Source organism: Rhamphochromis sp. 'chilingali' (genome assembly GCF_963969265.1).
Source record: "Rhamphochromis sp. 'chilingali' genome assembly, chromosome: 3".
In the NCBI taxonomy this organism is placed as follows: Eukaryota; Metazoa; Chordata; class Actinopteri; order Cichliformes; family Cichlidae; genus Rhamphochromis; species Rhamphochromis sp. 'chilingali'.
Window position 1 is genome coordinate 28490169 of NC_137931.1, and position 25382 is coordinate 28515550.

A 25382-nucleotide genomic window follows, 5' to 3' on the forward strand; every position below is an offset into this window, starting at 1 on the left:
AAAAAAAAGTCTTGGCACAGATAAACACGGGTGTTACAAACAAAGAACAGACACTAAATGGATGATTTCACTGTTGACACAGTTTCTGACGTGTTTGTGGTTCTTTGTGATCACAGCCTGCTGCTAACCTCCTGCTCTGAAGTGTCCAACAGCCAAACCCTGGAAAACAACAAAATGAGGAAAGGGAGGGGTGAGGAAGGAGGAGGAGGTGTGCATGATGAAAAAAGCAGAGAGGGGGTAAAAGAGAGAGAGAGAAAAAAAAATCATGTTTGAGGTCCAGAGAGAAAAGGGAGGGGTGCAGGCTGCCGAGAGAGGAGGGCATGTACAGTAACAGAGGGCCGTATGTGGGGCTTGGAGATGCCTTCCAGGCCACGCCCACCTGCAGAAGCTATAGATGTTGCCGTTTCAGTGGTCCCCCTCTTCACAGCGAGGACGTCCAACAGCTGAACAAGTCCTAAGTCCGACTGACCAACTGCAGGGAGAGGCACTTAGTGAAGTTGTCCAGCACCTGGTTGCTCCTCATCCTTTAAATCTGCGCCCCATCTTCATCTCCAGGCTAATCCCAGAGGCTGCATCCTCGCCTTCATCCTCGTCTCCTGCAAGCTGAAGCTTTGAGAGGTCATGCCGGGCATCGCTCCCCTCCTCCGAGTCCTCCTGCTGCTGCTCGAGGGCACGACTCTCCTCAGCGGCATCCCTGCACAGAGGATCAGAGGCAAGTGCACAAAACGGCATGCAAAAAAACCCAAGTTGCATAGCGTAATGGGAAGTCAACGGGGTAGCACGGGCATGAAAGAGAGCAGAAATAAGTAAAGTAACAGAGCTGTAATAATAAAAATGCAAAAACTAAAAGAGTAAATGGCTCATTTCATGCATGAATGAAACAGATTGGCATAAAGTTGTGAAACAAAAGATGGTGACATGCTTACAAGTAGTACTAAGCAATAGGAGGTTTGAAATAAATGAGGAAAATGTACAGAAATAAATGCTAAAAGAATGGAAGTAAGTGGGTGAAATGTCTACAGAAAAGAAACAAATAGTTGTGAAACAAAGTGGCATCAACTTGATAACAATGTAATACAGCAAATGTAGAATAATGTTTGCAGCAACAAAAATGTGTCCGTGGGTCTGTCAAACAGGATGGATGTAATAATTAAAAGTCGTGAGGTGTGAGAAGAAAAAAAGTCAGGTTTAAGTCATGAAAATGTGGAAAAGTGCAAAGATGAAAGTAAATGGATGTAGGAGATTTAGGCAGGAAGCAATGCAGGTACACAAGAGTGAAAATAAATGGTTAAATTATAAAGTAGGAGTAGGGATGAAAAATCTGTCCACAGAAGACGCATAAACATAAGAGAAAAAGAGAAAGCATTAAAGTTATGAGGACAACGCTAGAAGTGCTAAAGTCAGCATGATGATTGGGTGCAGGCAGGCAAATATCTCAAACGTGTCCAAATTAGTTCAATGTGATGAGTTTATTGAATCTTTTGACACATGAGGAAACCCTGAGGAAACTGAATGTTTAAGAGCTGAACAGCGTTTTCATGCTGCTACTTGTCCCAAGTTTTAGCAGAATTAGCAGATTTCCCTGGTTGGAGCGCCTGCTTATCCTTCAGTGTTCCTGCACATAAAAAAAAAGACTCATTTGTGAATAGATTTGAGTTTTTGTCTTGCTTAATCTGCCATGTGTGCCGTTAATGACCTGTGCAGCTCTTCGCCTGCAGGTGCTTGCCTGATTCTGTCATCAGTGCGTTCTCTCCTTTCTGCTGACTCGGCTTCTTTGGCTGCAATAATGGTCTGCAGCTGCGGAGAAGTGACAGAATACTCTTTCAGAACACTTTATAATACATGCATTTTGGCCTTTTCCTGATTGCCTTTTGGCTGAGTGTTGAGGTGGATTTTGGTTCGGTGTCTTTGTCAGCTCCTGCAGCCAGGCTTTGCTGCAGGTTGTGCCTGCCCCGGCCCGATGGGAGGAGGGGCTAATTCATGAAATAACCTGTCATTTTTTTCTGCCTCATTGAGCTTTTTATGTTATGTAAGATGATAAAATCCCCCTCATTCAGAGAGACACGGTGGGCTGACGTGACAGCTCAGAGAAGATTACCTCACCGGGTGAGAGACAGCCAAGAGCAACATAGAGGGACAGAGAGAGTGAGTGATGTGTTTGGAGGAGCTCCGTGGTTTTTTTTTTTTCCAGTTTGTTTTATCTTTTTTTGCATATATTTTCCGCAGTTCTTTCTTTATAGGGAAGTTTATTGGTGGCAAAAGTACAGAGTGAGCAAAAATGTAATTAATGTGGTGAAGAATAAGAAGCACACAGGGACACGTGTGTAAATGTGGAACAAGTTTCGTGCTAAGTCCTGCTTTGATTTTGTTTGTTTCAGCTGGCTTTGTTTCAGATTCGGGGGATCCTTGACAACAGTTTCATCAGGCCACGCCCACATACAGCTGTTAGATTCAGTTTTTATACCGAAGCTCTTAAAGGGAAAAGTTAACTAGCCAAACAGGTTATTACGGGGCTCTCAGTGTTTGTAAAACAAAGACCAGTTGCAGGGGTTTTGTCATTGTTAAACTTCCATACAACTCCTGTTTTAGTTTTCTGGGCAGCTGCTTCAAAAAACAGCTGTTTCCCATTATTTTCGTTGAATACATCTAGGTACAAATAGAATTCGAGGGTTATAATTTTGCACGTGTAACTGTTTCTTCACATTTTTCCCTGTGCAAACTCAGAGTGGATGTAAAGCTTGTCCTATCAAAGAAATGCCATGAAATATTGCAAAAAGATTTCTCTTTTGACTTATTGTGTAAAACGATAAGGTGTCACTAACAATAATTTTTTTTCTCTATTCTTCATTTTTATTAAATACCTCTCTAATTTGTTTGGTTTCTCTTTGAACTGTTTCTCCCCTTAAAAGCAGCCAAACTGAGTTTTTTTTTTTTTAACATAATGTTGCAGTTGACCTGAAGGGGCCCCCCTTTTTCGCCTTTTTTTTGGGTCATTTATATATAAAAAAAAAAAACAACCCAAGGTTAGTCCCCACTTAAATGCTAAAACATGCAATATCTTTTGAGGCACCAGCAGTTAGTCAGTCCCCACAGACTCCCCATTAAAATGTCCAGCTTTACTCGAGAAGCCAACATGTTTGGAGTCGGATACACAAACAGATTTAATTATTACAAATGTAACTTCAGTTGCAGGTGACCTGCAGGGGGCACTAAGTAACATTTTTGTACTTTCATTGATTAGTTGATGAATTTTAATTGTATGAGTGGGTGGGTTTTTGATGCTGTTTCGTAGCTTACCTTTAGGGTGCCGTGACACATCTCATGATAACTAACATTTTATGTTCAGTAAATTAAATCCAGTTACACAAAAACCATCTGGAGGTGTGGCCAAAAGGGGGTGCAGGATCAATGTGCAGTCTTTTTCTCATGGAGTTTTTCAAATAAATAACTTTGAAGATTATTTCAGGATCAGTTTCAGGCTTAAAGTTGAGTTTCAGCATGTTTTAGTTCTTTGTGTATTTTCTTTTGGGGGGATTTCCCACCTGAAAGATGATAACAACCCTCACTGAAGCCAGCAGCAGGAGCAGACGCTTGGAGGTCTAGAGATACCGGGGCCTGTGCTGTATCACAGACGACTGTTTGAGTTCCACCACACTGTTTTACCGTTGCTGCTAATGAGCTGGCTTGCTCTGTTGTCTGGTGGCATTTCTTCCCTTAAAAGGAGCTGCTGCACACTGAGTGTGTGCAGAAACAGACTCCAGACTGCACGCAGGTGATTTCTTTTGCTAACTGGAAAATGTTATGTGTGTCTCTCTGGTCGTCCGACTACGACCAGTACCTTCTAATACTGCATCTTGTGTGGTGGTTTATTGTTCATGTTTTGTTGCAGTACTCAGTGACTCATGTATCACTTTTTGGTACAACATTATCTTTCAGTTCATTTTGATGTTTTGCTGTACTTCTAATGTAATTCTTAGTGGTAGTTATTTTGGAACCTTTCTGGGTTATGAGCAGTTTATAGCTGCTCTTTGTGCATAGTAATACTTTATGTGTTCTTTGTGGATCAGATGCCATTTTATAGTACTTTGGATTGTTTTTTCCCACAGTACTTTGATGTAACAGTTTGGTTTCTTGTAGTATTTTAGCCTTTGTTAGGACTTTGTGCTCCTTTTTGGTACTTTATTTTGAGCAGTTTTGTGGTACTTTCCGATTCATAGCAGTGTAAGTTTAGAGTAGCTTTATATTTACTTTGATGCACTTGGTTCATTACTGTTTGTTTGTGCTACCTGGTGACATAGTTAATGTATAGTTCTTTATACTACATGGCAGTACTTGTTCTTTGGTTTTCATATTTTGCACACTTGGGTGATTTTTCTGTACTTTTACCTCCTTGTGATACCCTTTTCTTGTAGTAAGATGAAGTAAAAGACCTGTTTTAGTACTCTTGTTGGTAATTGTTGAGTTCTTATGGTTGTTTTTTGTGCTTCTGGGCATTTGGCTCTGTGCTGTAAGAATTTATAGAAAATGTTATGCTTTTTTGACTGTCTTTTGTAATGTTGCAGGTATTTAATGTAGCACATGTGATGATGTTAGTTGATGAGAACACTGATAGCTTTTTGAGCTATTACTGTTTGTGGGTTTATTTTAAGATTTTTTTATAGTACTTTTGGTTACTTGCTGGAGTACTTTTTCTTCCATTTGACGCTGGTTTCGTGGGTACTTGTGGTATTTTGTTGTACTTAATGTCTCTTCATTAGGGTCCATTTGTTCCTAAGGAAAAATGAGAGTCATTACAGAGATATAAGAGTTTGACACACCGAGAAAACTGCTGCAGCTGGGATATGTTGTCCATGCTTTTGGGAGGGGGAACCCTCGTCTATATTAAGCACTGTTTTTTGTTTGTTTTTTTTCCGTGGGGGTGGGGGGCTGATGTCTGTCATGATGTTGAGGTTTATCCCTCCGCCTTCGACAGGCCAAACAGCGGTGCCAAGAATGAGCTACATGATTCCACATGTCCAGCATGTTGGCCTCTCTGCAGGCTTTTCTCATACTGATCTGCATGAACAAACAGCCCAAAGAAAACCTAGACAAGATGATGGACTGGATGTACTTGAACACAATGACATGCTTGGAAAAATCCAAACCTTACAAAAAAGAAAAAGAAAAAAGAAAACACTTGTCTAGTGATTGGGCACATGCCGTTCCTCGCAGGAGGCTTTAATGCCTAATTAGACCTGATTGTTCCACTGAGCTTCTGCACAGAGAGTTAATCAGCTAAAACAACAGTTCAGAAACAGAAAAATGCTCCTCTGCTGGAATTTATCACTTCAAACTGCTCAATTGGGCTCCACATTAACCTGTAGTCACTTCTATGAAAGGATGTGTCTTCCAGCAGCAGCTGATTTAACCTTCCTCTATTTAAGGCTGAATAACCGCTCACATAAACATCACAGAGCCTCAGTTGATGGCTTCAGCTGATAGAGATACTTGGATCATAAAAGGTAGGAGCACAATTTACAGATCACAGTGTTTTTTATGAAAGGTTTGAGGCAATAAATCTTCGTTAAAGACCTACAAAGTCAAAAATTGTCAACATTCCAGCATTCAATATCATCTACATGGGCTTTGCAACACCATTACAATTCAGTTTCAGTTCAGTTTTATCTACAGTATATGGCACTAAACAACAGTTGCCGCAGGGTGCTTTATATCAAGAAGGTAAGGTGAAGACTGTACATAACACAAAGAAAAGACTGAAACTCCAACAATCCGATCACCTGCCTATGGGAAAGTGCTTTGGCCACAGTGGGAAGGAAAAACTCCCTTTTAACAGAAATAAACCTGCAGCAGAACCACACAAAGCAAGGGGCAGCACCTAAATTGGTGCACATTAAGTTGCTGCAGCAATCTTAAAAAAAACTGGACATTTTTAAATACAGTGTTTTTACAAACAAATTTGTTTGTAATATTACAAATTTGCAGCGTTACATGAGCATTGTATTTGGATCATAAATGTACCGGTATATAAAAATTCCTTACAATTTTCTGAGATACTGCATTGTGGTGACAGCTAGACAAGATCTACCTGATAAGATAGATTATCAGAAGCTAGAGAATAATAACAACTGTGTAGTGAAGTTCTGTGTTCAGAGTAGAAACATTTTAAAGACAGAGGAATTTTTGGGATTACATGTGGGAAACCTTACAAAAATCCAGCTAACAGGTTCGTTATGCTGGGACTGGTTTGCAGTTCGTCAGAAGCCAGTCTGAATGTTACCATAGCTCGGAAAGCCACATGAAGGCACGGAGAGGAACATGAAGCGTCACATGTGTGATTGCCTCGTCATTGAGTTTTCCTGGTGTGGATTCAAGAGAAAACCAAATGCAGATGAGCTCTTAACAGCTTCATCATGTTCAAGCAAGTCGGTCCTCTTTAAATGGTGGGAAAGTGTTGGAAAAACAAGCAACCCTGGCTGATGTGGAAAACTTAAAGAGGCTGCAAGTCCTGCTGATTCAGCCATTTTAGGTTTAGGACTTTCCAGGTCAAAGTTTGAGTTCTTCTGGTGTATTCACATGAAATAACCTTGTTTTGGGTACAGTTGGACATTCTCAGCCTGTATCACTTCGCGGGTAGTTGAAGTGTCTGCTGAACTCTCAGTTTACAGTGTTTCATTGATGTACTGTTACTGTGACGCTAAAGGAAAACTGAAAACAGACTGATTCCCAGGCAGCTTCTGAACGTCTTTTCTCCAGTTTCTGAGTGGATTATCAGAGATAATGATGCACAGGAAATGGAAGTCAAATCTGTTTCATGTCTGTGAGTTCTGACTCTGAGGAGGCTAAGTTTGATGCTGGCTTGGTTTAAAGCAGCTTATTCACAGAGTAATTTGGACCTCCTCGTGCTTTCCTGTGTTTGGACACTGTCAGAGCTCTGGGGCCTGGAAAATAAAAAGTTTATAGAGAAAACCCTGCAGGACTGAAACATTTTGTCCTTGTTAAAATTTTAAGTGTGGACCATGATGATGCACTTGAACCCTGCAGACAGAGGTCAGGAGGATCTGCCACTGGACACCAAACATGCTCATTAACTGCTTGAGCAGAGGCTCTGAGGGAAATCGTAAAAGCCCATGAAAAACAGAGATATACAGACAGTGGATTGTAGATGAGATATCCATCTCAGCATGAAATGTAATCAAAGCATGACTTCCCCTACAGAACAGACTGTATCTTCAGACTGGAATGTTCAGTCCAGTCAGAAACTTCCATGTTACTGGACTATAAACTGGACAGAGCTTAGAATAGAGCCAGTATTCATCCAGTTGAGGTGGTTTGGCCATCTAATCCAAATGCCTTCTGGACACCAGCCCAGGTTTTCTGGGCATGGAATGCCAAGCTCTGAGGAGACCATAACGTACACCAATATCATGAAACCAGTTGTATATCCCATGGATCTCTCTCAGGATCCCACAGGAGGAATTGGAAAACCTGAGGAAAGGATTGTCTTGAATATAACTTTGGGTAAGAAGAAGAAAATTGACAGACATAATTCTTGTCTCTTTGAAATAAATTTCTGGCAGCTTCATTTTGTAATAAAAGTGTTGGAAAACTCTAAAAACTCTTTCCATCATCAGGAATTTAATATAGCATTTATTCCAAAAATGACGTCCCCAAACATATAAAACAGAATCTCAATAACCTGTCAAGGGAAATGTGGTTTCTCTCCAACAAACAACAAACAAAGCAAACAAAAACAAGAAACATTTTAAAATTGTCTCGTTTGAAGACATCGTGCAACACTGGCCGTCTGTGTTGCAGGATTCTATATAGGATCTCTTTTGTCATTGGTCCTCCAAGAGAAAATAGCATTATTTTAGAGACCTAAAAAATCCACACTGTGCTGATTGATTATTGTGCTGTTCATGTAATTGACATGTTAATTCTGAGAACTGGTTTGTGTCCTTTATGGACGTTTTATGAACTTGGTCTAGATTCTTGCTTAGGTCCAGGCACTAACCTAAACCTGCATGGTTTAGGTTTTTGTTTGATGGAGCTTTAAATCAATAAAACTTTCACCATGGTTTGTTTTTACTGCCTTTGATTTCTAAAAACACAACCTTTACTCGTTTTTTTTCAGTTGCAGTGAGATTATCTTGGTTTGTTTTAGGAAAAGGTCCTGCTTTGTGTTAAAATAAGTCCCTTGAGAATGCAAAACCACATGTTAGGAAAAAAACTTTTGTCATCTGCAACAAGTTTCTCCTTTGTTTTCATCCTGTGACAGTGGCTACACCAGCAAAGAACATGTGGCCACAGTCTCATGGTTTCTATTTCAGACACCATGGAAAAAGACGCTAAAGGGGTACCCGCTGGATCACAGTGTGACACTGAGTGGGCTAGACTAAGCTTCAGTGATTAGCTTTGAGTGCAAATACCCTCTTTAATCATGTTACAATAACTTTAAATAACTCCTGCAGTAAGTAATAGGCCACACTTTTAACTGTTGATTTTTCCCCATTTCTTTCTAAGCTAATTTCTATAAAAGTAAAGTCTTATAGGCAGTAGAAATGTTCTCTCCAGACCAGTTTTAGAGTTTTGGGCATCTTATTAGAAAATCCTTATTTGACTGACTTGAAGATTCGATAACATGCCATGTTTCAATCACTTTTTGAATTAAAAATTTAAGTATCTTGTCTTTGTGTTCATAAAGACTATTTAATTAATTTGTACTTAGAGTGAAATGTGGTTGAACTCTGAATTCTTACTTGATATCCAAGATGATTGACTGTAAAAGCTCAGAGCGACACTGGAGCTGGTGTAGAGTTTGAGTCCTTGTCTGTCCCCACTTTGGTCTTTGATTTTTCTGTAAAGCTAAAACAAATGGTTCCTCTCTAACTGTTTGTGCTAATTTCGCAAAGTGTTCAACTGTAATTATCATCAGATTGATCTGATACTACCTGTTTGGGTTTGACAGAGCTCAGTGGCACACTGGCAGGAGAAAGAAAAAGAAAGAAAAACTGAAATGGCAACATGACTATTGGAAAATGAAATGTTATTCCAATTAACATAGTTTTTTATTATGTATATAAAATGTTTTTGATACATTTCAATTTCTTGAAACTTAATTTATAGTGCATTTTTTAGATGCAAATTATGGGTGACTGCAGCAACCTGTTAGTGACCAAAGCAATCAAAAAGAGATTTTTGGTGGAGCAAAATAGTAAATGGCCTGCATTTGTATAGCACTTTTCTTAGTCTCTAAGGACCCCAAAGCACTTTACACTACATTCAGTCATTCACCCATATTCACACACTGGTGATGGGAAGCTTCATTGTAGCCACAGCTGTCCTGGGGCACACTGACAGAGGCGAGGCTGCCGGACACTGGCGCCACCGGGCCCTCTGACCACCACCAGTAGGCAAACATGGGGTTAGTATCTTGCCCAAGGATATTTGGCACGCAGCTGGGAGGTAGCCTGGGATTGAACCACCAACCTTCTGATTAGTGGTTGACCTGCTCTGCCACCTGAGCTACAGCCACCCTTTTTATGACTGATTTCAACTTGAGACAGCCAGCAACCACTCATTAGCAGTCGTTTTTACCTATCAACCAGATGTTGCCAGTGGGTCTTCAACCCATATTTATGCCTTAGTAAATCAGAGCTTGGTCTTGAAACATTTAAATCTGGTCTTGGTACCAATTTTTTGAGTCAAAAACCAAAATGTCTTTGAAATGTATCACACAGTTCTGACTTTGTAAATTTTTATTACATGAACTTTGATTATGTTATGATTTTTTCTCACCTTGAGTATTTGTTGTTGAATTCCTGATATTCCCTAATAGTCTTGCTTCTTCTCTTCCTTAGTGCGTCGACAGAACATGAAGGTTCGAATCAACGCCACTGGTGACACCATTGTGATGAAGTTTGTGCGTCCAAGTCCAGATGTGAAGTTAGAGGGTTATATTCTGGGTTACGGCAGCAGCATGTTCTCCAAACAGTTCATCCAGCTGCCTGAAAACGGACAGCCCTACGAGACTGAGATGGGTAAGACCCACAAATATTTCTTCATCTACAGTATGTGCATATTTATAATGTTTTTCTTTTCCAATCTACTTTTCCATTTGTTTTAATCAGTATCAAGTTGTTGATGAAGATGGTCTTTGCAGATAAAAGGCAGCAGATCTTTATGAATTTCCTTAAAAGTTTATTAGAAAAAAATAGTACACTTGGGCAAAATGAAACCTTCCACTCCCTTTTCCTAATATTTTCCCTTTATACAATTCTCAGAAGCTGAATGTATTAGTGTCTGTCTTTAAAACATTAAACAGGTTCATGAGGAGATGATTAAATCTGTGCCAAACCACGACTTTGTGTTGTTTTGATTCTGGAACTTTTGTTTCTGCATCGGTGTGACCACCAAACCTCCATGTCTAAAGCTTTACACTCGTGGGAAAGTGAGAGTTTCTGTAGGAATACTTTCGGGAAAAGAAGAATGTAAGAAGCTTTGAGAAGCAGCAGAGTCTCACAGTGACAGCAGCAGGTGGCTCTGATCCGTTTTCTGAAGCGCAGCCAAGAATTTTTATCCCATCACACCAAGAAAGCTCTAAAAGTTGCGATGGTATGATGCATATAATCGGCCACAGTGAGAGGGTTAACAGAAAACCGGCTGAAAGTCATCCTTCAACACCAGTTTTCATGCAGGATGAGTTTGTTTGCACTCCTGCAGACTTGGGACTAAATGACTGCAGCAGCTTTTGGAATTTAGACCAGAATTATGAGGACTTTTCTCCTCAAGCAGGAAAGCCCATTTATCATCTAATGACAAATATTGGCTCTGCATTATGCTCACAAAAAGCACCAGATTTGGCTGAAGTTTGTTTATGGTCTTGGATACATTTGCTTTAGTGAGAGATGTGGAAGTGAAAAAAACATAAATCCTGGGTCAAAACTGCTTATCGTGTTGGCATTATGAAACATTAAAATATGACTAAATTTGGCTGAGGTTTTGTGGTGATCCTTTGTGTGAAAACCCAAAATTTGCTCAGTATTGCCGTGTATGTTGGCAGAATTAGAAGTCAAGAGGCTACAACATTTCGGTTGATGGACAGGTGCCAAAACGCTCAACTTTTCTTGCCTTTTGGATGTTTTTATCCAGGTTCTCTTAGCCTTGAGAGCTTAATTTCTTGGTGATGAGAGTGTAGCAAATTTAGCTTTGTACTTTCTTTGAAATCAACTAAATTGGGCTGTTCATGAATGACATTACTGATTTTAGATGCAGTTGCAGTTCTTATCAGCTGTGAGCTTTTTTTCATCCTGCTGGAAGTAGTTTCATACTATGTTTAAAATTACACAGACGTTGGCTGAGGTTTAGTGGTGCTATTTTAAATACTTTATTCACTGCGTCCCTACTTTTCTGATTAATGTACAGTAATAGTGACTTTGCTCCAGTCTCTCTGTGTGGGTCACTAAGATACTAATTCAATGATGAAGAGGCGGCTGAAGGTTGGTAGACAGGCCCTCATTTACTCGTGTGATGATAAATTTTTGTCTTTTTTTTTTTCTTCAAATCTTATGGTAGAAATAGCCAAATTGTGCCAGAGTGTCTGGCACTGGTTTTCTGGATAGATTTCTGGTAAAAAATAAATGTGGTAGTTTTTCCTCAGATGATTGATGGAACTTCCTTAAAAGTTGGCATCAGTTTTGGTGGAGACTTCAACAAAAAGAGCCCAAACTTTTAAAGACAATTTTCTCATCAACTGCTTGATTGGCTTTGATGAAAACATCCGAACTCTGGCATAATATTTTGCTCGTGTTATAAATTGGTACAACATTAGTAGTTTGCTGAGAAACATCAGCTTTACTCCAGTCTCTCTGTGTATCGCATTAAAGATACTTAAGTCAGATATGGAAGTGAAGTTCCAACTTTTGATTAAGTTATGGTCTGTTTTTTTAGTCTTTTGGATGCTGTATGTTTTCTGACTCTCTTTGAGCAACTGTGACCACATAATTTCCTCTGAGACTAATAAGCTAATCTGATTCTGATGATTCTGATTAAAAATTGCCAGAATTTGCATGGTCTAGCTTTGATTTTCTTGGTATATTTCTGATGACATAAAATATATTTTGCCATTGATGATTAATTAATATGACTTAAAATTTGGCTTAGGTTCGGTGAACAAAAAAGCTTTTCTCATCAATTGTGAGCTTCATTTCTTTACTTAGTAGCTTCCCATATGGAAAAGAAATAGAAAGAAATTATAAAAGACTTGCATCAGATGTGGCCTACTTCATATAGTGAATCATATAAGGCTTATATGATTTACTCATGAATGTGGCCACTTTCATATATTGTTTTAGTAAGTATCCAAAACATACAAGTTTCATTTATATAATTTTTCTAAGGATCTTATATCTGTTTTCACTCTTGTATGCTTTTCATATAAGTTTCACACAAGACAGATACAAACTTTATAAGATTTATTTATATCTTTTCCATATGGGTTTGTACCTTGTTCAAACTGTGCAATATCTGGCTGAGGTTTGGTGGACAGCTCACCACACATCCAAACATCTTCAGATTATTTGATTTGAATAATTCAGATCTAAGTGTTTCTTCCTTTCTTGGCATTATGAGACATGCTGAGTTCATGTGCTGCTGGGAAAATCAGGTATCCCATTCTTCCATGTCATGTTTACTTTCCTCACTGTGGGAAAATTAAATCCAGCAGACAGATGATAAACACATATAAACAGTTAGATACAGGAGGATCTTGGAGCTCCTCTGGGAGAATTTTAATTTAATCTCCTTCTTCATTTTCACCACTCATCTCTCATCACTGCCACTTCTGCCTCAAGGTCATGTCATGTCAGTTTGACGATCTGGGCGGGACTGTGGTATCAGAACTGCTCTTAAACATTTCCTGCGGTGTTTACCTTCCTGTTTAAAAACCCTCAATGGAGGATCATCCATCAGCAGTTCCAGGAGGACTGCAACCGCAGTGTTGACTCTTTAAATCCGATGCTGCCGGTGGTTTCGGGGTTTTGGTTTTTTTAGCCACATGAGACACAAACATGGCTTCATGACGACTCAGGGATACTTCACCATTTCCTCTGCAGGCAAACTGTTGCTGTTTCAATTTAAACTTTACTGCACGAGAGTGGAGAAACAGTAGCACTGTATGGTGTTAAAAACATCTGAATTTTGGCTCAAGTTTGGAGGATGGTTTGGTAAATACAGACAAATCCTTAATCTGTTTAGGGCATGTGATAGATGGGGCCATTTGGGGGGTGGGACATGTTTACACCTGTAGAGATGAATACAGTCTCCTCTCAAACCAACAAAGACACTGGTTTGTTTTTGGAAAAAAAGTTAAACATCACTCAGTCCAGAGAACTGTCAGAAAACGCTGTAATTTTAAATGAAGTCATTTGAATGAGGAGATTGTGATAAAGAAGCATTTCATCAGCTGACAGCGGCTTTGTTAGATGCTACAGAACATCGTGATACAGGAAGAAATTACCATATTGATCGCACAGATGGCTGAAATATTAATCAAATATGAGGAGCTGAGTTATTGATCACAAAAATCAGGCGATATTTGCAGAGTAAATGTGCTCAGTTTGACAGTGAGGCGTTCCTCCCCCATAACTGGTCATAAATAAAAAAGCTGAATGGTGTCCAGGCTAAAGGCAGGAAGAAACAGCAGCTGCTTTAACAGTCATTCATCATTTAAAAAGGTCTCCAGAGAGGTTTAATAAGTGAGGGTGGAACTTTTACTTTCACACTGATGACTGAGTGAAACTCAGAGAGCTCAGTCATCAGGAGGAGTTCAAAGGTCACTAAGAAAGGAACAATGATTTTCAGTGTAGGCTTACAAATGATTTTGACCTGTAATTTTTATTCTTTAAAACCACTTCATAGCTGTTTTACAAAACTTTGTTGTTATTTTATAAGACTTTCTGGTGCGTTCACCTAGTTGTTTTGCAGTTTTGTAGCTATTTTTACATCATAACTGTTTTATCATAACTTTTGTAATACTTTACTTTTTTTTTTTTTTTACACCTCTTTAAAACTCTTTGTAGCTTTTGTGATTTTATATTTTGTAGTGTTTTATGATACATATAGTGCCGTAGTTATGTGTGCTGAATATAATATCAGTGAGTTCTCAGTGATTCCCAGACATTTACAAAAGTTTCTTTATTTTTACGGGGATCTAGGCCAATGTTCCTGTATGTAAGCCACACTTTGCACTGTTAAATTGACTAAAGAAAGTCAGACTAAGAGATGAGTTTGTGCTGGAAAAGGAAACCGTGCATGTGGGTGAGAACAGAAAAAATGACAGATAAACACAAAAAGGTTGAGGCTGAACTCTGGAGTTAAAGACGCAAAGAACAAAAGCAGAAAACATTTGACTTGGATGGAAATCAGATTATTATGAAAGAAGATGTGAGTGTTTTCACATGTGGATGTTTAAACTGCCATCCTTGTATTTCAGCAAAGAAACTCTCTCCTTATCTATAATCATTCACATCTGTGTGTCTACTTTCTGTCCATGTGTGGGAGGAAGGTGGGGGAGGGAGGGGGCAACAATACCCGCCATGACATAATCACCATAAGAGAGTGCAGAATTCCTCACATGTTTCAGCCTCTATGAACTCCCACATGAGATGTTCATGTTTCTGTAGGGAAGGTTGCAACATACTTGCCATGGTAGTTGCAGCAGTACAGGTTGTAACTGTACCACTATTTGAAAAAAAAAAAATGGTACTGTCTGCAACTGTGTGTTGTGGTTTTATCCAACTTTGTTGTTGTTGGCTTTTATTCTTCTTTGTCTGCATCATTCTGTTGGGTGTACATCACAAAGCCTGACCTCATTTGACATGTTTTTTCAGATGCAGAACCAAAGTACCTGGTGGCCGTCCAACCAATCCCAGCTAACGATGTGAAGAAACACTGCACAGGTATGCTGGCAGCTACATGTGGGCTTCAAACTGATAAACAGGCCAACACATAGTCTCACTCTGTACTCACTTGTCCCAACAGGTAAAGTGAACCTGGAGAAGCCGCTTCACCTGGTGATTGGTTCTATTAGCCCAACCGCTGTGCTACTGTCCTGGGGAAACTATCTGAAGACACCCTATGAAGGGAACATCATGAACGAATGTCTGGAAGACGGGTGATTAACTTCACTTGTTGTCCCAATGCTGATTGCATGTTTTGTCTAAGCTGTACACTGAGCTCTGTCTCTAAAGCTTTGAGCTTTCAGGAATATTTTAAGGAACAGTTCATAGTCTGGTAAAATATTGCAAATTAATTTTTGGGGTTTACCTTTATGATGAGTAACTTCACATATGTCACAGATTCATCATAAAACCAGTTTTGGTTTAGTGAACATGAAAGCTTTTTACCTCCTCTCATGTATTTTATGTTTTATGGACAACCAGAAAGCCCTGTTCCAAAGCTCGACGTTACTCAGAGACAAATCACCTTCAACTAATCAAGATGATGAATTACAACCCTGAAATCTCCACTGCTGTTGAGCTTGAACTGTCCCAGTGTGTTGAGTGATATTACACCGACTGAGACTCACCAATGCTCTTTTCCATCACCCCTTGATCTCTGCTGCCTCTAATAATACATATTTTTCCTTCCCTGTCAAACAAGTTGGAGGAGCCATTGGAAAGCCTGACCTAGGCGTCCTCTGCCACTCTGGGCGTCTTATTAAAACCTAATGTCAGCTCCATCTGTGGAGGGTTTGGCTGCTGCCTCAGATTTTTGGATCCCTGCTCTGAAAAACAGAACTTGAAGGAGTGAAAGTGGAGATTGGCTTTGTGGTCGCCAGAATTAACAACACCTAATGGACAAAGTTGTTTCCACACTGAGGTCACGGTGGATACAGGCAGCCAGAGAGAAACCGCACGGCATGAAGACGCTGGTACTGGATTGTGTATGTCATCCATATGTCGTACCACTGGGACACTTCGATGCTTTCTGAAACCTTCAGCCTTGTGATCAGGGAAACTTTGACAAGATGCAGCCGAACACATCTTGCACAGTCTACGAAGCAGACCTGCAACCACAGTCATCAGTGATTTAGTTTTGTTTACTTCTGCATAACCCAGTTTTTCTACCTATGAATCTCAGACATTATGGCTCCTTATATAGTTTCAAATCCCTTTAATATCAACTAGACACAAAATTATAGTGTATTTAAAGTGGGTCAAAGTCTATTAAATGTAAAAGCTGCACTTTGAAAGCACATTCTTTTTGTTCTGCAGCTCTAAATGGGCTCTTTAAGCATCTCTCTGATTTTAGTTTTGAAAGTTCAAAGCATTATTTCACTTAACAGCAATGTATAAAAACAGTTGGTCAGATATTAGTACAATTTCAAACTGCTTAAGTAAGATAGTGGCCATAGTTTTGGATTGCATATGAACTTTATATCAGTGTCACACAAGTTCCTGTTAATACCTGCCTCTTTAACAAAGAGCAGCCAAAGCAAAGACTTACAGGGGAGTTTGTTCCATTATTTGGGACACCATCTGGCAGTTTGTCCTCAGTCTGTAACTATAAGCATTTTGTTATTTTAATAGCTAATTTAAAAAAAGGTAAAATAAATAAAAAACTATTTTTGTGATTCCCTAAACTGTGGTAAGTGCTGGTTAGCCAAAGATTTATTTATGTACAGCACACTTTCAATGGATACAAATACACACCAGTTGTAATTTGTAGACAAACATGTACATTTTTTACACAGCTGTATCTGTAGGTAATTTTTATTCCTATCCTTGATAAAAATCTTTACCATAATGGTATTATGGCATTAATTTTTTTCAAATACTTGGCTTGCTATTTGTGTTTATCACAATATAAACCTAAAATATGAGGAGCTTGAGTCACTCCTCCAGAAATGTGTGATACTGTCAGCCTAATTAACCCATTTCTTTGTATTTTTTCGAATTAGTATTAGGCAGCTGGTTGCTAACATGTTTAGATCAGCTGCTTTACCTGTTTCCTCTGGGTAAATTACAAAGATAACCTTTGTGTTTTATAAAAGTTAATGAATGTAAGCATGGCCAAATCGATGTATTGCTGAAACACAACCAAGCTATTGAGAATTAAAAAAAAAAACAAAAACCCAAAAAACCCATTACATATAAGCATATGAAGTTAAAATACAATGGACCAAAAATAGAACTCTGAGGAGCTCCAAGGGCAGTTTTCAGACAATCTAACCACCTTGCTGTTGGTAAAGGCATTTTTCCTTTTTCTCCATCAGATTCTACACTATCCGCTACAGAGAGAGAAACAGGAATTGGATCTACCAGACATGCCCAACAAGCGATACAGTCATTGATAACCTGAAACCCAACACGCCTTATGAGTTTGGCATCCGCTCCAACAAGGATGACCGCAGTGGCACATGGAGCAAACCGGTCATCCACAACACCAGCATGGGCAGTAAGGAGTTACTTACGTACTTGTCACCACTGGAATCATAAAGGCTCAAGCTAAAGAAAACATCAAGCCTTGATTTTGATGTTAAGAAAAAGTTTACAATCTCTTCCAAGAAAAGTTTTTATTATCATTTTTTTTGCAAAGCAATGGCTAATCGATCTTTAATAATAATAATGATTAATTTTACTGCTTTTTCTCTGCACTTTTTTCACAGATAAAAATAGACAGAAATCATACAAGCCACGTAACAGTCCTCCAGTCAAGCTGGGGGTAAGTAACCTGCTGTACTGTAACAAAGTAAATGCTACTACATCTGGGATGTAAATGTGATGACCTTTAAAATTTTTAAATCATGGATACATGTAGAATAGACTGCTTCAAACTTTATATTTACTTAAATACCTCAAAATGTACTTGAAAAATATTTAATGAAGTAAATAATAACATGAACAAACTATGCTGCGCTTACTTTATGTGACATTAATAACATTTTTTACTGTTTGCTTTTGTATAATTATGGCTATTTATTATGGTTAAATTCTAAAACATCAAAAAATGTGCCATATTTTTAATTTGTGTATTTGTTTTTGGTCAGTAAGCTTACTTCATATTTAATGTAAAGTATTATGGCAATGAATATGCAAAAAAGGTTTTCTTAAATTAATAAAACTTGAAGAAAGAAAATAGGAAGATATACAAAAACATTGTAAATAAAATTAAAGGTGAAGATAATAAGTCTTCATTAAAGGAAAATTACCTCTGGGTTTCCACAGAATTTAAAGGTTGAGGTCAAATTTTTCAAAGCAGTGCATCACGAGCTTAGGAGTCCTTGTGTTTATGTATATTTGATTTAAACATGTCTAAAGTTGACATTCTTTGTTCTTTCTTTTTTTTTCTTTTACAAACAGACGCCCCTCTTTGCTCCTCGTTATGGTAAGATTTATGATTTTGTCTTTAATTAATATATAGTCTGTTCAGTCATTATCTCTTCCTGGCATGATTTGTGGAATCTGTTTGACTTCAGTTTAGGTATGTACAGTCAGTAATGTGTTCTCATAGGCCACCACAACAAAACAGGTTCAGGCTGGTTCGAAACACTCACACTTTGCAGTAGGAAAAAAACAACAACTTCCAATTATCCTGAAGTTCAAGCCAAAAGCTTTATGCACCAAATATAATAGCTGCTCATCTTTCTGAAAACATCAGTCTTGTATTGTGCACTTAGACATCTGTCTGCTGAACTGCTCATGCTGAACCATTTCATTGTTTTTCTTTTAACATCTTTGTTGACTTGTTTGCAGCCCTCCACAACGGAACGGGCCCTCGAACACCTACTTTGTTCAAAAACCCAGGGTTCCCTGGAGCTCCACGCACGTCCTTTGGTGATTACCGCTCTTTCTTTCTTTTCTCCCTGTCTGCATACTTTTACTTTTCTTCCTCTCTGGGCAACAGAGAAGTTTCTCACACAGCACAGCACAAAAGCTTCCTTAAAGGGTTCCACTGATGGAAAACAGGCACCAAAATGCAGTTTCAATCCTCACATTGCAGATGTGAGAAAGTGAGAAAGCAAATAATAGTAATACCAACATTCTTTAAATGTTAGAAAAGTAAGAAATTCACAGCACTAAAGGATGTTGAAGATTTGTTTATAAAAAGCCTCATCAGTCTAACCCAATGGCTGCTTTTCCCAAACTAGGTTTCACAAAGAATTGATTGTCTCTCCAACCCTATCCTCTTTAATTTTGACATTTTTCCTCTTATAAACCCACCGTGTTATTTCCAACAGCACCTCCCGAGAGCCAGCAGGAAACTATCCCTGTGCCTGGCTCTTCTGAGCCCAAATTTCCTCACGTGTCCCCGGGTAACGAAACAGACGCTCTTTTATTCTTTAATCATCAGCTTCACTCATTTGCAGTCCATCTTTACCTGCTTCGCCTGAGCCTGTGGTGCACCTGGGAGGGGTGGAGGTGGGGTGTGCAGCTATTGAGATTGGCTGCATGTTAGCATGTCTTAAGCCCAGTTAGAAAGTCAAAACAAGGCGAGGAAATGATGTCCCTGGAGATCAGTAAGTTCCCCTTGGCCTGCCCATTCCAAAAGTAGCTGCAGCTCATTTTTTCAAACCACACTGCTGAAATGTATATGACAGCCATCATGCTTCAGCATTCATCATCAATTTTCTTTTCTCCTTTCAGCTGCTTTCTTTGATCAATGATATTTCTCTTTCTTAGACTTTTCAATTAATACCTGATATTTTTTACCTCTGAGAGGTACAAGGGCTCAACATTACAGCATTATCATTAAATATGTAGATTATATTCAAACCATCAGCTATTTAAAGTAAACCAGTTTCAGTCAGAACTCCTCCATTCCTCTGTCATCCTTCTTGTCTGTCTGTCCAGCTGTCCCCATCCTACTTGTTGCAAGTCACCGCTCTCTTCAGTCAGTCTGCATGTCAGGAGTGCATGTCAGCCAGTTCAGACGCAGACGTGGTTGGAATTTCCCATCCAGGAAAGCCAACACAAGTCGTTCTGCAAAATCCTCCCAAAGTACAATGTCTTCAAACTTTTCTGTATTTCTCTGAGGTACGAGATTATAGGGAACAAAATCAAATTCTTTAGGCATCTGTTTGAAAATAAACAAATCTTGTGGAATCTAGGGCTGGGTATCTGGTATGAAACCAGAGATTTCTAATTGGTTTTAACAGAAATATTAGATCTTGATCTACAACAGGAAAATGCTGGCTAAATACAATGGTGTGAAAAAGTATTTGCTCCTTTCCTGATCTTCTGTTTTTTTTGTATGTTTGTCACACGTCAATGTTTCAGATCATCCCAAAAGAACTCAATATTAGACACAGATAACACAAGTAAACACAAAAAACAGTTTCTGAATGAAGGTGTTTATTATTAAGGGGGGACAACAACAAAAAAAAACTGCATGTGCAAAAGTGATTTCCTGCTAAACCTAATAGCTGGAACAAGCAGCAGCAAGTGGAGTCAAGCATTTGCGATAACTGGCAATCAGTCTTTTACAGCACTGTGGAGGAATTTTGGCTTACCCCTCTTTGCAGAATTCTTGTAATTCAGCCACATTGGAGGGTTTTTGAGCAATACCTGCCTCTGTAAGGTCATGCCACAGCATCTCAGTCAGATTGAGGTCAGGACTTTGACTAGGCCACTCCAAAATCTCCATTTTGTTTTTATTAAGAGGTGGACTTGCTGGTGTGTTTTGAATGGTTGTCCTGTTGCAGAAACCAAGTATGTTATAGCATTCTCCTTCAGGATATTTTAGTAGAGAGCAGAATTCATGGTTCCTTTTACCATAGCAAGTCTTCCAGTTCCTGAAGCAGCAAAACATCCCTAGACCATCACACTACCACCACCATTTTTAATGATGGTATAAAGTTCCTTTTCTGAAATACTGTGTTACTTTACATCATATTTAATGGCATACACACCTTCCAAAAAGCTCAGCTTTTATTTTGTCACTCCACAGAGTATTTTCCCAAAAGTCTTGGGGATCAGAAAGATGTTTTCTAGCAACACTTAGACAATCCTTCATGCTCTTTAGCTCAGCAGTGGTCTTGGAACTCTGTCATGCAGGCCATTTTGCCCAGTCTCTTTCTCATGGTGGAGTCATGAACACTAACCTTAACTGAGGCAAGTGAGGCCTGCAGTTGTTTAGATGTTGTTATGGTGTCTTTTGTGACCTCTTGAATGAGTCGTCGGTGTGCTTTTGGGGTAATTTTGTTTGGCCGGCAACTCCTGCGAAGGTTCACAGCTGTTTAATGTTTTTGCATTTGTGGATAATAGCTTTCACTGTGGTTTGCTGGAGTCCCACAGCTTTAGAAATGGCTTTATAATGTTTTCCAAACTGAGAGATCTCAATTAATTTGTTTCTCATTTGTTCCTGGATTTCCTTGGATTGCATCATAATGTATGACATTGAGGATGTTTTGGTCTATTCCACTCTGTCAGGCGGGTGCTATTTAAGTGACTTCTTAAACCTGTGTTTAAAAACTGCATTCTGTGTTTTGCCTAATATTGACAGTTTTTGATGATCTCATACATTTAAGTGTGACAAACATAAAAAAGAACAGAAATCAGGAAGAGGGCAAACACTTTTTCACACTACTGCATATCACCAACCAATAAGCCAGTGAGGACCCTTCATTATGAACATGTTTTATTTAGTATCAAATGAAGTATCTATACCATGTCCTATCCTGACAGAAAAGCTAAACAACTTTCCAGTTTTGAAAGACATGTATCTGATGACTTGAATTTCTCCAGAGTTGCTGGATGAAATTAGTCAAAATGCATGTCTATTTTATTTTATATCATAGTGTACACATCGTGCAAAAACAAACACTGACCAGTTTCCTATGACCTCAGTACCTCTCTTCTCTTTCATCCCAGAAAAAGGAAACACAATTAGAAACAACAACACCCAACCAGCGGATATTCCCACTCCTGCCCTCCCCAAACTTCTGTCCACCAAAGCCCCCCATGCCAACATCACAGCCGTCCTTCTTACTAAGTTAGCCTCCAGAGGTGACTCCAGTCATGTGCAAACCACTAAGGCACCCACTAGTGCACCTGAGAAGCCTCGTAACCCCACTGGTAATTCCTCCTTACAATCTTTTTTTTGTCTTTCTTTCTTTTTTTTGTCTGTGACATAATCATTACGTTTTAGAAAACATACAGTTTTATCATAGTCAGCTTTGGTTGAAAAATATCTGTCTTGTCTATCCATGTCGCTTAATACTTAAAAATGTTCTAGACTCAGTGTATGGTGTCCATGAATATAAAAGCATCATCTGCAAATAGTTTCACTGCATTTGCCATATTCTGTCCCAAAAATGCCAAATGTTCTTTTCAAAAGTTGGCTTCTTCTAAAAAATCCTCTTTCTGCTTCTGTGAGATGTTGTATCTCTCAATATCTAAGCCTTTTGGGGGTGTAAGTAATGCAATGTTGTTCTTCAAAAATGAGTATGAACATAGTTAACAATGTTCTGTGTTTAATTTTTCTTTTCACCAAATGAATCAGTGTATTTTCTTTTCTTTTTAAACTGTGTGGGCCCACAAAAATAAGAGTTTCATCCAACAGTTGAACTTTACAAAGAAATGTAGCACACTCAGCTGCTGTCAACAAAGTACTTTTTAAAAAATGTATAGATCTTAAAATCTTTTTATCACACATTACCTAAGGTGTTGAAAATAATCATAGCAGTTCTACAAAATTGGTTGGTTTTAAATGTATTTTTTTAGACAGCTGAGACATAACTGACTGAATACTTACTTTTATTTAGATTTAATTTCTGCCTCCGTAAACTGCTCATTTGAGGTCAAAGGGCCCTGGCGACTGTTACTATATCACCCTGTTACCAAGGCAAGTGCCAGATGTACTTTGCACTATGTGAAAAGATCTGGTACCAGGAGTTGGTGGACTATTGGCTAAAGACAGCACATCCTACACTGGTCACATACATTTTTTTAGGTTCTACACCACCTTTGTAAGATTTTGAGGAAAGAGCTCGTGATAAGTCTTCATAGTCAAATCCTACTTCTTAAATGCACTTTGAATCCAAATGTAACCGAGGCTTTAAAAAGTCTTGCCATTCGTGTCTTACCTTCTCAACAGTCAGTTCTGCTTGGCAAACTTTAAGAAGAATATTTACATTTTCAGGTTTTAATTTGACAGGATGCAGACCATCTCTCAAACTTCATTTTTTTTTTAGTGTTCAACCTTCTTTTTTTCATACAGCTGTTGGCAAATCACAGGACGGCTCATCACTGCTGAGATCAGCACTGGCCAATGAGCGGGCCAAAACTAACACATGGGGTAATAACAACCTCACAAACAGCTTCCTTCATCTTGCAATCAAAAGCAACCTTGCTATGTCTGTCTGCTGTTAATTTGCAATCATCTCTTTCCCTTGAGCTTCCAGGCAGCTTCCAGTGAAATTAGTGCTAAAGGTTTTTTTCCACAGGAATGGCTGCTCAATCCAGGAGTATCACCTTCACGCACATTTCATCTGGTGTTTGCATGCAGCACACAATCTTCCAGTTATCAAAATTCATCAGCATCTTCGATGACTGGTTTTTCAAGATTGTGAGCGCTTAAAGAATCATCTTGGTCCCATCATGCTCATTTGTTTATTTATTCCATAAATTCAATGACATCAGATTTAATGGTCCATCACTAACGATGCTGCACAGGGCTGCTGCAAGCTCGCTTGTCTGCCAACACAGATAAAGGTCAGATCAGACTGTAACACAGGCCGTGCAACTGTTTTTGATCTTTTAGGTCAAGGAAACAAAAGAAATCTCACTCCATCGCTGCCCTTGCAGCCCTACAACCCAGCAGCTACCACAGTTACCGGATCCATGAGGCCTGCATCGAGAAACCCTCTCTTTCCCTTCTCTAATGGCTTCAGACAGCCCCACTCCCCCTCCTCTAGATCGAGTAACTCATCCCCAACTTCAGGGAAACTTGGGGGTAATCCTCCTTGTACCTGTTTCTTTTATGTTCACTTTGCTGCTTTGCTGTCTTTTACTGTCCAAGGGGAAAATGTTTTGATAGGCTAAGCCATGAAATATATCTAATTTCAAGTACTCAAGTTTAAGTTTGACTTTTCTTTTCAAGTCAAATGCAAATTGGAAAAATACTTACAGGCTTATTGATTATATTTCTCTCTTGTTCAAGATTCTAAAATCAAGTCGATAAAAATTGATACCAAAAAGAACTGAAATATCAAATATACCTACTATTTAGGTTGTAGAATCTTGAGATATTCTAATCAACGCTGATTGGTTTTGCCTCTTGTGGACTCATTATCTTCCAGTTTCCCATCTATTGTTACTGTCTGAGACATTTTGGGGGCTTTTGCAATGGTTTTCTATGCCACTATTCTTTCAATTTTAAGAAAGAATTTCTTATGTGTCTCAACACTGTTTCGCATCTCATCACCCCTCAACACAATTTTACTTTTGCCTTTTTTCTGATTAAATGCTGTGAAACTTCATTTTTGTTAACTGTTAGCTGCTAAATGAACCTTTCAGGTGAACAACCAAACAAGTCCGTTAAAAGCTTTGGCTAAAAGTTTAATAGATCAACTAGTGGGATTTTATATTGCTTCCAGAATAAATAATGCACATTAAGGTTTATCTTTGGTTCATAACTGATCCATGACAAGAATTAAGGAATTCTGTACAGTTAAGGAAATGGACAAAAGTTGGGGAAAAATGGGAAAAGTAGGTGTTCCAAATAGTCAAGACAAGTAAAAAAAAAAGAAGATTTATTTGGTTAGAAAAGGACTTGGTTGATTGTCCTCTCATCAGGTTCAGTTTTCAGAGACAGTTTCTTTCCCTTCATAACACTTAGTTTTCTCCCAACAGTAAATGGACAACCACACCGGGGCATTTCCCCACCTAAACCGGCCATATGGTCCCGACCTCGATTGGGTAAAAAAGACCTTGTTTGTCTTTCTGTGTTTCATCATTAACCCTTCACTCGCTTTTGCAGCATTTTCACCTCCACTGCAGCTCTTGTTGGTGTTTTTTGTGTCCCTCCATTTTTTATTAATACTTTAATGTCCATGCACTATTCATCCATCCATCCATCCACCTGTTTGTCCACCATTGGTCTGTCCATCTGTGTTGTCTTTTTGTCCCACATTCGCTGCCTCAAGCCAGTTTTGAGCAAAGCTTCAGTCAGAGAGATTTAACTAATCAAGACGCTGCACATGGTTGATTATGTGAGTTGGTTACTTAAGCTCAGCAGCTGATTGTGTCCCTCTGTGTTCTACAAGTTGTTGGTGGTGGGGAGTGTTTAACCATCTGGTTTAAGGTTGTGGTTGGGGAAACTGTAGCAAATTCAGAGACCTGAGACCTCTTCAACTCTTTGGGTGCTGGGCTAAAAACCAT

General features: G+C 38.9%; 1 protein-coding gene across 3 annotated transcripts in view; it reads left to right on the top strand.

Moving 5' to 3' along the window:
* The first annotated feature begins 440 nt into the window (after positions 1-440).
* The window catches only part of abi3bpb (ABI family, member 3 (NESH) binding protein b), a 34252-nt gene continuing 9310 nt past the window's right edge, over positions 441-25382 (top strand). The window contains exons 1-12 of one of the 3 annotated variants that reach the window (XM_080878810.1): positions 441-712; positions 9861-10040; positions 14889-14957; positions 15040-15172; positions 17276-17457; positions 17669-17724; positions 18363-18387; positions 18756-18836; positions 21873-22076; positions 23221-23298; positions 23764-23955; positions 24855-24920. In XM_080878810.1, the coding sequence (XP_080734936.1) occupies positions 622-712; positions 9861-10040; positions 14889-14957; positions 15040-15172; positions 17276-17457; positions 17669-17724; positions 18363-18387; positions 18756-18836; positions 21873-22076; positions 23221-23298; positions 23764-23955; positions 24855-24920 (1357 nt within the window). In that variant the 5' untranslated portion in view covers positions 441-621. The remainder of the gene's footprint in view (positions 713-9860; positions 10041-14888; positions 14958-15039; positions 15173-17275; positions 17458-17668; positions 17725-18362; positions 18388-18755; positions 18837-21872; positions 22077-23220; positions 23299-23763; positions 23956-24854; positions 24921-25382) is intronic. The other 2 variants (XM_080878808.1, XM_080878809.1) reach the window with 2 other exon arrangements.